At 50.1% G+C, this 13,372-nt stretch overlaps 5 protein-coding genes across 5 annotated transcripts; all 5 read left to right on the top strand.

The window, feature by feature from the left end:
* Positions 1-118: 118 nt before the first annotated feature.
* TbgDal_XI7070 (inositol-1,4,5-trisphosphate (IP3) 5-phosphatase,putative) lies at positions 119-1,813 on the top strand (the record flags this gene model as incomplete). Its single annotated transcript, XM_011781551.1, has 1 exon — positions 119-1,813. The coding sequence occupies one exon, from the start codon at positions 119-121 to the stop codon at positions 1,811-1,813; it is 1,695 nt and encodes a 564-aa protein (XP_011779853.1).
* Positions 1,814-2,415: 602 nt separating this feature from the next.
* On the top strand, positions 2,416-4,818 carry TbgDal_XI7060 (hypothetical protein, conserved; the record flags this gene model as incomplete). The annotated part of the gene is made up of 1 exon (XM_011781550.1): positions 2,416-4,818. One exon carries the CDS (start codon positions 2,416-2,418, stop codon positions 4,816-4,818), a length of 2,403 nt encoding a protein of 800 aa, XP_011779852.1.
* A 1,109-nt stretch (positions 4,819-5,927) lies between these two features.
* Positions 5,928-6,737, top strand: TbgDal_XI7050 (hypothetical protein, conserved; the record flags this gene model as incomplete). The annotated part of the gene is made up of 1 exon (XM_011781549.1): positions 5,928-6,737. One exon carries the CDS (start codon positions 5,928-5,930, stop codon positions 6,735-6,737), a length of 810 nt encoding a protein of 269 aa, XP_011779851.1.
* Positions 6,738-7,798: 1,061 nt separating this feature from the next.
* TbgDal_XI7040 (hypothetical protein, conserved) lies at positions 7,799-9,535 on the top strand (the record flags this gene model as incomplete). Its single annotated transcript, XM_011781548.1, has 1 exon — positions 7,799-9,535. The coding sequence occupies one exon, from the start codon at positions 7,799-7,801 to the stop codon at positions 9,533-9,535; it is 1,737 nt and encodes a 578-aa protein (XP_011779850.1).
* A 2,332-nt stretch (positions 9,536-11,867) lies between these two features.
* TbgDal_XI7030 (SEC61-like (pretranslocation process) protein,putative) lies at positions 11,868-13,313 on the top strand (the record flags this gene model as incomplete). The annotated part of the gene is made up of 1 exon (XM_011781547.1): positions 11,868-13,313. The coding sequence occupies one exon, from the start codon at positions 11,868-11,870 to the stop codon at positions 13,311-13,313; it is 1,446 nt and encodes a 481-aa protein (XP_011779849.1).
* Between the last annotated feature and the right edge of the window lie 59 nt (positions 13,314-13,372).

Raw genomic sequence — 13,372 nt, 5'->3', positions numbered from 1 at the left:
GCTTGCATTCGTAGAGGTTTAGGAGCAATAGAAGTAGAGTTGTCCTTGAGGGGAGTAGCAATAAGTGTATTTTGAAAAGATCGCGTGTTGTCCTCCCGAAAAGGAACGCGAGATCCGAATGCGCAGCCTACTGGAAGGTATAACCTCAACACTCCGGTCCGCGCAACAGCATCAGACAGGCTGGGATCCGCGTAATGCCACGTCTACCGGGGTGCCTACCACTGCGCAGGAGGCGTTTAGCGGCGGCGTACCAGCGGTTGCTCAGCGTGATTTATCGCATGTTGAGGGGTCGGTTTCATCAAAGGGAGGCGCCTCGATGGACTGCATCACTGGGTACTCCCGCTTCTCCACGCATTCGCCTCCCGATTTTCCCTTTAGAATGCTCATGATAACTCAGAATGTTGGTGCCATTGGGGACACTGCCGCTGGGGCAAAAGAAGGTGGTGAAGAGCACAGAAGGGAATGTGAGAAACAGGCTGGTAATGATGAGCTCTCTTCGGATGCTCAGAAGGATGTAAGGGAGTTTCTTTCAGAGCTGCGGTTGCTGATATTCGAATACAGCCGCCGCGAGTACACAGCGCACATCAGAGTGAGCAGCACAGGTGACGATGACCCTTCTCATCCCTCGGCAGCCGATATTGGTGGCCAGGGACCACCCCCACTGATTGATGTGATCGTAGTGCATTTCCAAGAAATTGGGGGTAAGAGTTTCCATACAGAATTTAACAACTACTTCGCTAACGCCCTGCAGGAGCTACTGCCGGAGGCTGGATGGACCTCCGGGTTACTAATGCGGACGAATGATGATGAGGACCAATTCACCGCTGTGGGAAGCGTTGTATACCTGTCTCACCGCATGTGCCCTATCAGTAGCATTCTTTCCTTTCACCACCGTACCTTCGTTTGTGTGGGTGACGACCCTGTGACATATGGGAGTTCGCCTACTATTCTATTTCACGGCGGGAAGTTTTCTGGTGCCGGTGAGTCTCGGAAAGGATATTTGCTCATATCACTTCGCCTCGGCACTGTTGTGGTGAACTTTTTGAACGTGCACCTCTACAACGACAAGAAAAGCAAGGAGGCAGCGGCAGCGAGTCCTAGCCCCTATGCTTTGCAGCGTCAGGAGGCACTGCTCGAAACCTTGGCGGAGTGTGCGGCATTCATCTCCCCCGATGACCCCCTGTTCATTTTTGGCGACTTTAATACGCGCCTCGACGTGCATAATATGCTACAGTATTTAAAAGAAGTGGAGAATCTGGACGTTAAAGTTTCAGACGGTGACGTGCGGGCGCCGGACAGTTTCTGGGAGCTTTTTGAAAACCCACAGCATATGGGAGTAATCCGACCTTACGATGTTGAGGTGCAGCGCCTGCTGGACGTAGTGGCGCAGCAGAGTGGCATGGAGCTAGCGGAATTTGCGGTTCGGTTTCCCCCAACATATTTGTGTCAATCCCCGAGGGATTCGGAGGAAGCGACTTTCCAGATTGATACTCCTGTCCATTTGGTTAATGATGGGGAGGATAAACGAGAGAGTGGGACCAGTGACAGGATAAGCGTGGTTCGCGTGTTGGAACGGCTTTCTTCCATACCACACCATCCCTACGGGCGGAGGCGTGTACCTGCGTGGTGTGACCGCGTCTTGTGGAACCCTCCCGCGTTGGAACTCATGACAGGGCGCCGAACTTCACAATCGGTGGCGGGAAGCAGTGCTACTGCCCACGGCGGAACTGGCGTGGGGGCGTTGCGCCGGTATGTGTATCGTTCTGTAGCCTTGCGTCACACCGACCACGCCGCTGTGACACTGTTTTTTTGAGACCGTGGGACCGAATCCGCTACTGCGCGGTTGCCACTTATTTGCAGTTGTCTTCCTGTTGTCTGCTGCCCTTGACAACTTTTTCTGCCCTGAACAGTGTTCGTACGCGAGTGCGGCTGGTGCGTGAATACTGAAAGACCGGGGTTGGTGATGAGGACCGCTGTGAGTCCCGTCGCTTTTGGTATACGTCTGCACCGGTGACTTTTCCAGTATTTTGAGGCTTCATAATCCCTATCCACTATTGTTGGTTGGCGATGTGCCTGCTCACAGGCGACTGGGCTGCTGGTGAGGGGAGTGGAACGGCATGCGGCCATTGATGATTTCTTTACCGTTGTGCTTTGGTCGCATTAGCTCTTTGTGTGTATCTGCTGCGGATAACAGAGGAATTCCCTTTTAGGGTGAAGGCCTCGAAGAAACGATTCGTTTGCCAGATGTTGTGGGGTTCCATTTTATTGCATTAAGATTAGCACAGGAAATTTAACTACTAATCAGCAGTCATTGGTAAGGGGTGTAGAGAAATCGCTGGGTTTAGTAAATTCTTCTTTTTCTCCCTCTTTTTTTTTTGCTTTCAGGGGCTGTGCAGGTCACAGCAAGGAGCTCCTATGGCGGATGGAGCTGAAGGATGCCCATTGCGGCGCTATTCCGCTGTTGATTCTAGTGAAAACATTGTTAATCGCAACAAAACGTACCCTGGCGACTCCCAATCGCCGCATTTGCATGATGTTGTGCCTGCGCAAACTGAAGGGATCCCCCCCTTTCTGTCGCGGCGAAGTTGGGAAGCTGGTGCTCCGTATCATGGGGAAGTTGTTTCACGAGATGTATCCCAGTCTCGCTCGGTGGGGCCCAAGTCGCAACCGAGCACAGAGGCAACTCGAAGCACCACAACTATGAGGAGTTGTGCGCTCAATGCTTCTGAGTCCTTTGATGTAGAAAATGTGCTACCGCCAGTACGGAAGCGGGCCGTCTCGTTACGCAACCCGAGGCGGGCTGGCGATCAGGATTTCGGTAAACCCGGGAGTGATGTCAGTGCAAGCCCCGCTGCGGCAACATGGTCTGTGGCCGCGCCTGCGAGTCATTGCAGCAACAGGGGTACGAGAATGGGGCGAAGTAGCTCTTATAGCGAACTCTTACCTGTTGGCAACGCAGCTTGCGGGTGTGGGCGCATGCGCGTATCGAGTTTGCGTGACTTGCTGCAGCACTACGGCTCTCCTGATGTTGGAAAAGATGCAGGTGACGCGACCCTGCCAGAAGTGTGGGGTGGGGCATCCAAGTATATCCCAAAACTGCCGCGGCAGCCCGCGTGTAGTGTTTTTGCTCTGTTTAGCATGATGGAGCGTGACCGCTTCGAATCTTTTGCTGCTCTCTTCAAACGGCACCGCCAGCTGCTGGAGCCGTTTGTGGAGCATGTAGTGGATCAGTGCCCGCCACTTTTTCCGGATGTTGTAAACATCGTGGAGTTCCTGCGCAACCCTTCAGACGCCCCTGGGGAGTACTTCTTTGACTACTCGTTGGTCGCCTGGCCGTTTAGTGTGCTGTACGCCGCATCCTGTTTCTACGTTACGGCTAAGCAGCATGGGTATCGTAATCTCTTCGATGTCCTTCGCCTGCGAGGTGGGCTGCTCACGTGTGGGAAGGACGTGCTCGCCGCACTAGCCATTGCCATGTCTCCAACAGAGGAGGACCTGCTGCGAAACGTCTCAAACATGTACCATGCGGCGTTTTTTGTCGGTTCAGTTTACATTGACGACGAGAGATGCCTTGAAACCCATGTACGGAAGTGCTCAAATTGTAGCTTCGCTCTACTTCTAGTTAACATAACGATACCATGCCTGCAGCTTTTGGTTGAGAGAATAAACCAAGTCCAGATTTTTTCCCGGGCACGTTATGATCGCACAGAAGGCCCGACAGCTTGTGTTATTCCCCTCTCCAAGGTTGAGATAACGCGAGTTATAAGCACCCGCTGCGCTATCGTTTGTGGCAATCCCGTGGATCTGGAACGCCTCGACATTCTTGTGCTGCGCTACGCATGCGCCGCTGGTATCAAGGTGCACAAGGAGTTTCTTCCCATATTTACTCCCGAGAACAGCCTTTTCTACAATCAGTCTAAACATCTCCAACTTCTGCAGCTTTGGAGTGACAACGGTGTGGAACTAGATGCATCATCTATGCATTTAACTGTGTACTCTCCCGTTGACGGGAAGCCATGGAGTAGTGGGTCTATAGGCTCTCTTTTGGATGAAGTTGCTCGGGCAGTGACTTGTTCTTCCCACGACTTGACACATTCTCTCCAGCAGCTGCAAAACGGCGATGTATTACTTGACTTTTCCGCAACCGAACCGGGTATTGGAAAGCTTGTTGAGTGGGAGCAACGGGATGTTGTAGTACTATCTGAGCCTGCAGACGTTGTCGCCCTGAATATCCTTTCGACGCCTCGCAGGGGTAGAGCCAAACACGTTATGGAGTCTACCCTCAATAAGTGTGCCGTTATCAACGATATATTGAAAGTTATATCCTGGGAGTGTGAACCCCGACTCGCATATACGGAAACCCTTTCCTGCACCTTTGTCGACTTTGGACTGGTTATGAAAAGGCCAGAAACTGGAAGGGAAATCAATGAATGTTACCAGCGCTTGTGCGAGGTGTCGCATCCTGTGACAGGCACGTGCACTAGTTGTGGTGTTCCCTCCGTGAAATGTTTGTGGGAGGATGTGATGGCAACACAAGAGCAGTCTTGTGGCTTACCTGAGTATATCGTCGTTGCGAATGGGCAACCTCCTGGAGCAGTTGGTGTGCACCAGGTTTCGCCTACGGTGAAGTATTACGAGGTGCAGTCCGGGTGTGTTCTGTTGCAGACCGGAGTGGAGTTTACACGTAGGTTATCACATTACACGAGGTTGCCGTTTCCGCCACACACACTACTGATGTGTCCCACGGTATTAGATCTCATTCATCTTTGGGAGACCTACGAGTTTTTGGGGGGACGCGCTCCAACTAACCTCGCATAGCAGGTATTTGTCGTGGGGGTATCGCTGAACCACCTTGGAACTCTTGCCGAAGCGCTTGGGAGGTTTCCCAGCATATGTAACAGAAACTTCCCTCCCCGCAGCAAGTTTGCACGAACAGCGTCGTGTATTGGAGGAATACCTTTATCCACTTTATTTCCATTCGTGGGGCTGATTTAGTTCGACGATTGCAGTTGCTTATGTTAAGAAAAAGTTTATGGGGCTCGAAGTCAATTTTTCTTCACGTGCCCCTACATGCATCTGTTGATTGAGTGGTTTGCCTTGGTCTACCGACCCTAGTTGGCCGCTCTATGCCAAAGAAAGGCGGTTCGCCTCGGAACATTCCCAATAAATATTGCAGCTAATCCCCCCCTCATTGCTTGATTTTTCTCTGCGTCTACCACATTTGGGAGAACAGTGACGGGGTTGCTTAACTAGGGAGCGGAGTAAACTCCAGCTGGGTACCAATAATTTTGCACATGTAGGGGCGTGTTATCGCAGGTGAGTTGGGGTCTTGAGAAGGGACATTGGAGGAACGAGGAGTTCATAGCATATAAACAGTCGCTCCTTATTGCCTTGTAGTGCGTCCTGATGTCGTAGATGTTCCGCGCCCAAGGGACCCCTTTTGCGCTTTTTTTTTTCGCTTCTTTCGAGGCCAATTCCCACAGTGCGTGCATCCCGCGGGTCCGCGATGCAGCCGCCATGCATTTCTTTTCTTTTTTTCTTAAGCTGCCAAAGCAGCGCAGTCGGTGGGTGAGTGCGGTGGGATTCAAAGAACTCCCTCCACTCTTTTCACCACTGAGGCGTGGGGTGTGACGCGGGAGCTGGTAAATCGCCTGATAAGTGTAGGGTGACGTTTCGCCAGTGGCAAAACAAAAAAAATAAAAAAACCGTGTTGCAGTGTGCTGACTTGACTTCTCCACCTATGTATTTGTCTCCCTGCTTTTGCACCGCGCTTGCCCGGTGTTGAACTAACTATCCGAAAGATGAACGTGCTATTTTTTTCTTTTATCTGTTAATTTTCTCCATTTCCCCCCTCTTTAGTTGGTAATTTACGAGCTCGCTCACAAACCGAGGCACAAAAGAGAGAGGGAAGTTTCATTTTGCCCGGAATGCCGAAGCAACTAACGTTTATATCAGCGGGCGCCACTGCTGCCGTCCTGCAGTCAGCCAGTGCTATCGTCAGTAAGGTTGCGGGCGGTCGTGTGCAGACCAAAACAGCGAAGGAAGCTGGTCGCCATGCCGTCGTTGTTGGGCCAGAAACTCCAATCGGTGTGCACACTGCCGTGACGGAGGTCCCCAAGTCGGCTCAGGACCCTCTTTTTTCTGGTGTGTCAACTGTTGTTGTGCGCGCAGTCCTTCCCCGTGCTGCACCCGACTCCGTGCAGTTACGGGACGCTCTTGACGTTTACGCTTCTGCTGGGATTGACACCAAAGAGGAGGTGAGGTCTGCCACGGAGGCCTTCAAGAAGAGCGCAGAGGTTGCTGTTGGGAAGGCAAAGGCGAAGGGAGTGAAACGCATCGTGCTGGTCGTGAAGCAGGCAAGTAAGCACAATTGCATCAACGAGTTATTTAAAAAGATTTCAACGGAGACAATCGAGTCGGCGGGATTAACCACTGAGGTGGTTGGAACGGCCGTCGTGGCAAATCAGTTGATCGTGAACCCCGAATCACTCGGAGTGGTGCTGTTGAATGATGTGGCAGCAACAGAACAAATTGAACTGGCTTTCGCGGGAGTCGTTGGTGGTGTAAGCCGCGTTTACCATACAGTTGAAGGTGGGAAAATATCTGCTGGGCACAGTTTCAAGTCAGTTGCGCTAGCTGTAGCGCAGGAGTTACGAGAGCTTGGCTTGTCGAGTGAGGCCGACAAGGTGGAGGCGGCTGCTTCGAAGAACCCTAGGGCGGTGGTTTCTGCACTTTAGCGTGCCAAAGATTCTTCGTACCGCGACGTAGTGTGCCTGATTTAGAGTGGAGTGATTTGTACAACCTGTTTGGAGCGTTGCCTCTGTGCTTGTGGTACCCTTAGGCATCACCTCATTTCTTCCGTTTTGAACTGCAAAGGTTGGTGTTTGTGCGAGTGTGGGGTACCGCCGCCTCTTGTTTTTCCTGTCCTTAGGTACCGGAGAGTGCATGGTTGCATTTGTGAGAAAGGGGGGAAGTTGTGGCGGTTTGTGGAGAGGTTATGCCGTCGGGAGCTGACTCTACAAGGAGGGAAACCGTGGCCATTGTGGCGAGAACGTTCGTCGTTCGGTAAGAAGTGCACCATGGCGGACTCAGGCACTCGTGGATTTGACGGTTCAGCGTACGTCGTTTTGAGTTTAGGGATGTTATTATATTTTATTTTTTGTCTGTAGGAATGCTGGGAGGCGGTGACTTTAGTTATGGTGTCTATCCGTAGGGAGGAGAAGGGGTAGATGTTGGTTCTTTTACCGTTATTGTTGTGAGCGTGGTGTGCACCGTTCAAGTTACTCTGGAGCGGCCGTAACTACGTCGTCTGACGCTTCGCTCCAGCTGGTTTGCAGCACCCCTACTATTCCTTGTTTTTTTTACTCAAGCACACGTACGCACAGAGGAGATATTTCACTCACATTTGTGAATATATATATAAGCATATAAGCTCCGGCCACCGTTTGTTTACCGCATATAGCGAAGGTCCATTGCCTTTCCTCCTCCTGGTTCCCTATATAGCAGCGCTCGCACACACACACACACACGTGCGCAGGTTGAACAGGGATAATTACTGCAGTTAATTAATTTACACGTCTGTTGCTTGGTGTTATTGTTCATTGCCTCGGGTCAACATCGCTTTGGGCGCTGCTGCTCGTGTTTGTAAGCGTGGGATCACAACTTATAACGGTCACCTTTTTTTGTTCGACCGGCCGAGGAACACCGGGGAGGGCGAGGGCGAGTAGGGGGTGGGGGAGAGACGGTTCGCAAAGGACTTGAGCTAAATTAAATAGCCGTGCTGTAGGGAAAGAGCGTCATGCGTCCGAGGTTGTACCACTACTATGGGGCTGGCCAGTTGCCCTCCCACCAACAGGTTGGAATGGCAGCACCCGAGGGGCCTCCGTTGCCACATGGGCCTCCGTGTCCGGGCCACTGTCAGGAGTATTCAAGACACATGCCACCAACCCCATCGCGGGAGCACCGACCTCCTCTCAGGCGTACAATATTTATCACAAATTTACCACTGACTATTGACAACGGGTTGCGTCTACTGCCATATGTACCGGGGGAGGGGCTTATTGAGCTGCGTGTGAAACGTAGTGGGGGTCGGGATGTCGGTTTCGCTGAATACGAGACTGGTGACTTTGCTTTGCGTGCGTTGAGGTGGTTTCAAAAGGTGGCTGTAACAGCCCAAATTGCGTATGACTGCTCAAAGGTTAGCTCATCCACGTGGGCGCCAACACAGTCTCGATTCCGCTACCCCGTTCCATATGAGGAGTATAATTGTTGTGAGGCCGATCCCGTTCGATCCACTGAGTTATTGCTTAACAGCGTGATTCTTATTGCGGAATGGTCCCTGAGCAGCCCCGCGTGCCGGCCAAAGTACCTTTCCCCGCCGCCGTCAGTTCACCCTCCGAATTATTTGGTGGCGCCCCACAGCACGAGCGGCAACACTGATCCCGCTGCTGCCCTTCACCTCGTACCAACAGGGACTGTAGGGTGGCAACCACAGTTAGGACCTCCACCACCGGGTTCACGTGGTGCCGGTCCTCCCACCGGCAAATTGGACCATTCCACAGTACCGCGAGCACCCGTTTACACGCATCACCATCTCTCACAGTGTTATGGTGTCCCCAGCACTCATTGTGGCGGTGCTGGTAGAAACCTCGAGTGCTTGTTTAGTGCCGCGGAAGCTGCACGAGGTGGGGTTTCACAAATTCCTTCACATCGCGTGCATGAGGTTCCCCTTCCGAGCCGAGGTGATTGGGAGAGGGGCACCCCGCCATCTGACGTCCGCGCGACTCTTCAGGATGAGAAACTCATGCCAGGTAGCTCTTCTGGGCTTGTTGCTACACCGACCTTGATTAAAGATGAGTTGCTGCCCAGCAGCACACTGTTCGTCAGGGTTACAGGTGCCCGGGGTGGGTCCTCATCTGGGAACGACTCGCAGCCTTGTGGCACATCTTCTGGACCACCGCATTGTTTGTCCCCCACCACCTCGTTGGGCCCACCCTCACCCTCACTGACTGGGAGAGGAGGGAAGTTGTCTGCATACGCACGGCAGTGTGATGAGAGGAGGGAGCCGCATCCTCTGGAGCTTCTGTATGAATGGTGGTCGCAGTTCCACCATCGTCACCGCGCGTCACCTCAACCGGCGTACCCACCTGAACCCAGTTCACCTGAGTCACCAAACAACCAAGTCGGCTCCACAGCCACATCACCGGATGAAGAAGTCGCAACGGCCTCAACGACTGCGACCACTGTTTCCACGAGTGCTTCTCGTGTACCGGATGGTGACAACGCCGAAACTCTGATGTCAATGATATTGAGCCAAGACTTTTATTCGGAGCGCTTTGCCGGCTTCCGTTCGTACGTGGGCTTTTCGCGGTGGAGCGCTTTTGTACGCTTCGATCGGCCCGTGGACGCCCTTCAGTGCCTGCGGTGGCTGCGCCAGCAACCGGTGCTACGAAAATTCGTCAGTGTACAGTTTGCCCGTGAGGATACTCGGCAAGCGCGCCCTCCTCAAGGGAAAAAAGAAGTAAGGTGCTGTTGAGCAGCCACAGGCATACACATGGAGGGAGCGGGGGAGGGGAAGGAGTTTAATTAGCGAGATGAGGAAGCTTGTGTGCACGTGCTACGACGGAAATTTAAATAACTAAAGCGAGCCAATCTTTGCTGTTGCCGCTTTTTGGTCAGCACATATAACCGTAGATTGTTGCGGATAATGTGAAAGGAATTGTTCCTCCTTCGTTTCCACACGTCGGGGATGAGCATGAGTTACCGCTCATGCGTTTCGACCCATTTTACGGACTTATACCTACCACCGTACATTTTGTTACTACTATCTTTTTTTTTTTTTACTGTCATTCTAAATCTGTCCGCTTTTTTTTTTTAAAAGGAATTATTCCTTTTGACAAACTTCAATTCACTTCCTTATCTTTCCACAGTTAATTGGTAATGCTGATGCACGACCGCTATGCGCTTAATTTATTTGTTCTTCTTGGTGTTGGCTTATGTTGTGTTTTCGCCCTGTTTCATTTTCCTCCTTTTTGAACCACGGGCTAAGGGGCGTTAGCAAATGATGGGGTGGGAATGCCAACTTGGGTTGGCAGAGAAATGTGGAAAGGGGTTACGGAAGTGGGAAAAGAAGGGACAACCAAAAGTGAGAGGAAAGGAGTAGCAAAGAAAACAAGCAATATCAGCGACATTTAAAGCGTTTTCAAATTAAAGCACTTGTAGCGTTAACGTTTTTGCCTCTGGTCGCTGGGTTAACCCTTCACAAGGTAACCTGCATCTCCTTTATATTTCACTCTTTCATCACGTATTCATTTCCCTCCCTCATAGCGTTAATTATTATTTGTTAGGTGCGAGTTTCATATGTCTGCGTAAATTTCATTCGTTGTTTTGTTTTCCTTCTTCCTCATCTACCTTTTATGTTGGTCGCTGTTTTAATATTCCTTTTTACCGCATTTTTCGTCACACTACGTACTTAACTTCCGGTGTCCCGTGCGGTAGCACACGTTAGCGTATGTGGACTCCCGGAAGCTCGGCCCACGATTTCGCTCCGTCATTAATTTCTTTCTTATAACTGTTTCGTTTATTTGTGTACCTTTCTCTTTTTTTTGGTTTGTTTACTGTACTCACTATGGAAGTCGGGTGCCTTTTAATTACCGCTCTTAACCTCACAAAGACTTATATGCGTTCACCGGAAGGGAAAGCCACAGGAATGGCAACAACACGAGATTAATAATCGTGAGGAGAAGGGGAGAATTGAGGGACTCGTGTATTGCTGGTATCCCCTCCCTTTACTTTTTTTTTTTTTTCTCAGGCTTCTTTCGCATTGTTTTTTGATTTATTTTTATTGGGCTTCCTAATTAATATTTTCGGGAGGGGGGGGGGGGTATTTCCGCGCTTTCAACCCCTCGACACCAACAGGTACTTTCCTCTTCTTTCTCTATCCGTATCTACTCATTTATACATATATACACGCCATAACTCTATCTTTATTTTTTTTAAACGTTTTGTGACTTTCGTGTCTGCCTATATATTTAATATATTTAATATACTTAATACACTTAATATATTTAAATTATATATATATATATATATATACCGATCTCGAGGAGTGAGGAATCACCCAGTGCGCAGGTTTTGAGAGGTCCCCACCGTTTTGAGTACCGAGTAATGTGCGTGAAGTAAGTTTGAGTTGTTGTAAAAGGAATATTTTGATCTCATTTATTTACTTCATGCTTGCGTCAACCCAATTAATATGAACTTACTTACATTGCTCACCAAGTCTTCATATTATTATGTTGTGTGCGGCTCCCCCCTCAATGATTTCACTCCATTTTCTACTTCCTTTCTCTCTACCCTTACCTTTTATTTATCTATTCAATTCCTTAAACTTCCTTCGGATGATCTCCGTCCTATAACAAGGTGAATCTTCTTATTTTCTGATGATTTGCCGCACGGATGTGGATGCCCCACTACAGTCGTTTTGTTTCCTTTAAAATTTTTTGTGGCCTTTAACTCACTGGGCTGCGCTCATTTTTTTTTTTTTTTGCATTTCTGTGCGTGCATGCGCGTTTGTCTCTCACCACTCCGTTTCCCCAATGCCTGCATTTTCCTTTTTTGTTGCTGTTTCTTTCTTTTCAAAATAAATAAATAATAATCCCCCCTGCACAGAATAGGAAGAAAGCTATTGTGAAGTGAAATAAAACCCGAAATAATTTTTTTTTAAAAAAAGGTCTACCCCCGAAAAAGGAAGGGAAGCCGGACTGCTTTGGTTGATCCTTTTTCTTTTGTTCCTTGGAAAAGGGGGATATATAATAAGATTAAAAAGCGTAACATCAAGCAAACAACTGACAGTGGTAATTGCATAGGAGATGACCGACATCCTCATGAAGATGAGTCCCATATTGGCCTTCCTGCCAGAGGTGGCCACTCCGTTACGTGTTGTCCCCATTAGGGAGCGCATCATGTGGACTTTTGTGGCATTGTTCATATTCCTGGTTTGTTGCCAAGTGCCCGTGTTTGGAGCCCGTCCCGGCCAAGCAAGTGACCCATTTTATTGGATGCGTGTCGTCCTGGCCAGTAATAAGGGAACACTCATGGAGCTCGGTATCTCACCTATTGTTACCGCCTCATTGGTCATGGAATTACTCGTTGGCGTGAGGATCATAAGTTACGACATTAACAACAAGCGGGAACGTGCAGTGTATGAGGGTGTGCAGAAGATTGTGGCCCTCTTCATCACTATAGTGGAGGCCACTGCATATGTTTCGTCTGGCATGTACGGTGACGTACGGGAGATCGGTGTCTTCATGTGTGGACTAATTGTTCTTCAGCTGACATTTGCCACGATGGTTTGCATTCTTCTTGACGAGTTGCTGCAGAATGGCTGGGGACTTGGCGCAGGGACGTCTTTATTCATTGCTACCAACATTTGTGACACCATTATTTGGAAGTGCTTCTCCCCTTCCACTATCAACACGGGTCGCGGTTCGGAGTTTGAAGGTGCTATCATTGCATTCTTTCACTTATTGGTCACTCGCACAGACAAGGTGCGCGCTCTCAAGGAAGCGTTTTACCGCCCTCAGTTGCCAAACCTGACCAACGTGTTTGCGACCGTTTTACTCTTCGCTGTGGTGGTGTTCCTCCAGGGTTTCCGCGTCCCTCTTATGACGAAGTCCCGAAACGCTGCTGCCGACCGCCAGCCGTACATCATCAAACTCTTCTATACAAGTAATATGCCCATCATTCTGCAGACCAGTGTGGTGTCCAACATCAACTTCTTTTCGCAGATCCTTTCGCGCCGCTTCGGTCAGTTCAACTTCCTCATCAACCTTCTCGGTCGTTGGGAGTCACGGGCTTATAGCCAGAGCGGGCAAATGTACCCTGTTGGCGGACTTGCGTACTATCTTACAGCTCCTTCTACTTTTTACGACATGATCAACGACCCCGTCCACGCTGTGCTGTATATTGTCTTCATTCTCTTCTCATGTGCCACCTTCTCTAAACTGTGGGTGGCCATCAGCCACACGGGACCGCGTGATGTGGCGAAGCGCCTCGTTTCAGAGGGACGGTGGCTGGCGCAGGCGCGCGAGAGTGAGGAGGATATGGCACGTTTACTTGAGAAGTACATTCCCGTTGCCGCTAGCTTTGGTGGCCTATGTGTTGGTGCGCTTACACTTTTTGCTGACTTCCTTGGTGCTATTGGTAGCGGCACGGGTGTTTTGCTTTCCGTTACAATGATTAACCAGTATTATGATATCTTACGTGAGGAAGGAGAAGATCTGGGCTACAACTTTATCAAGCGGAAGGTTGCGTAAGGGGAAGTAAGAAAGATGAAGCGGCAGAAAGCGGAATATAGGTGATGTTTGAACGTCAG

The sequence above is a fragment of the Trypanosoma brucei genome, chromosome 11 (genome assembly GCF_000210295.1).
Source record: "Trypanosoma brucei gambiense DAL972 chromosome 11, complete sequence".
NCBI lineage: Eukaryota > Euglenozoa > Kinetoplastea > Trypanosomatida > Trypanosomatidae > Trypanosoma > Trypanosoma brucei.
The sequence above is the reverse complement of the archived record's forward strand: the minus strand, read 5'-3'. Positions and strand labels throughout refer to the sequence as shown.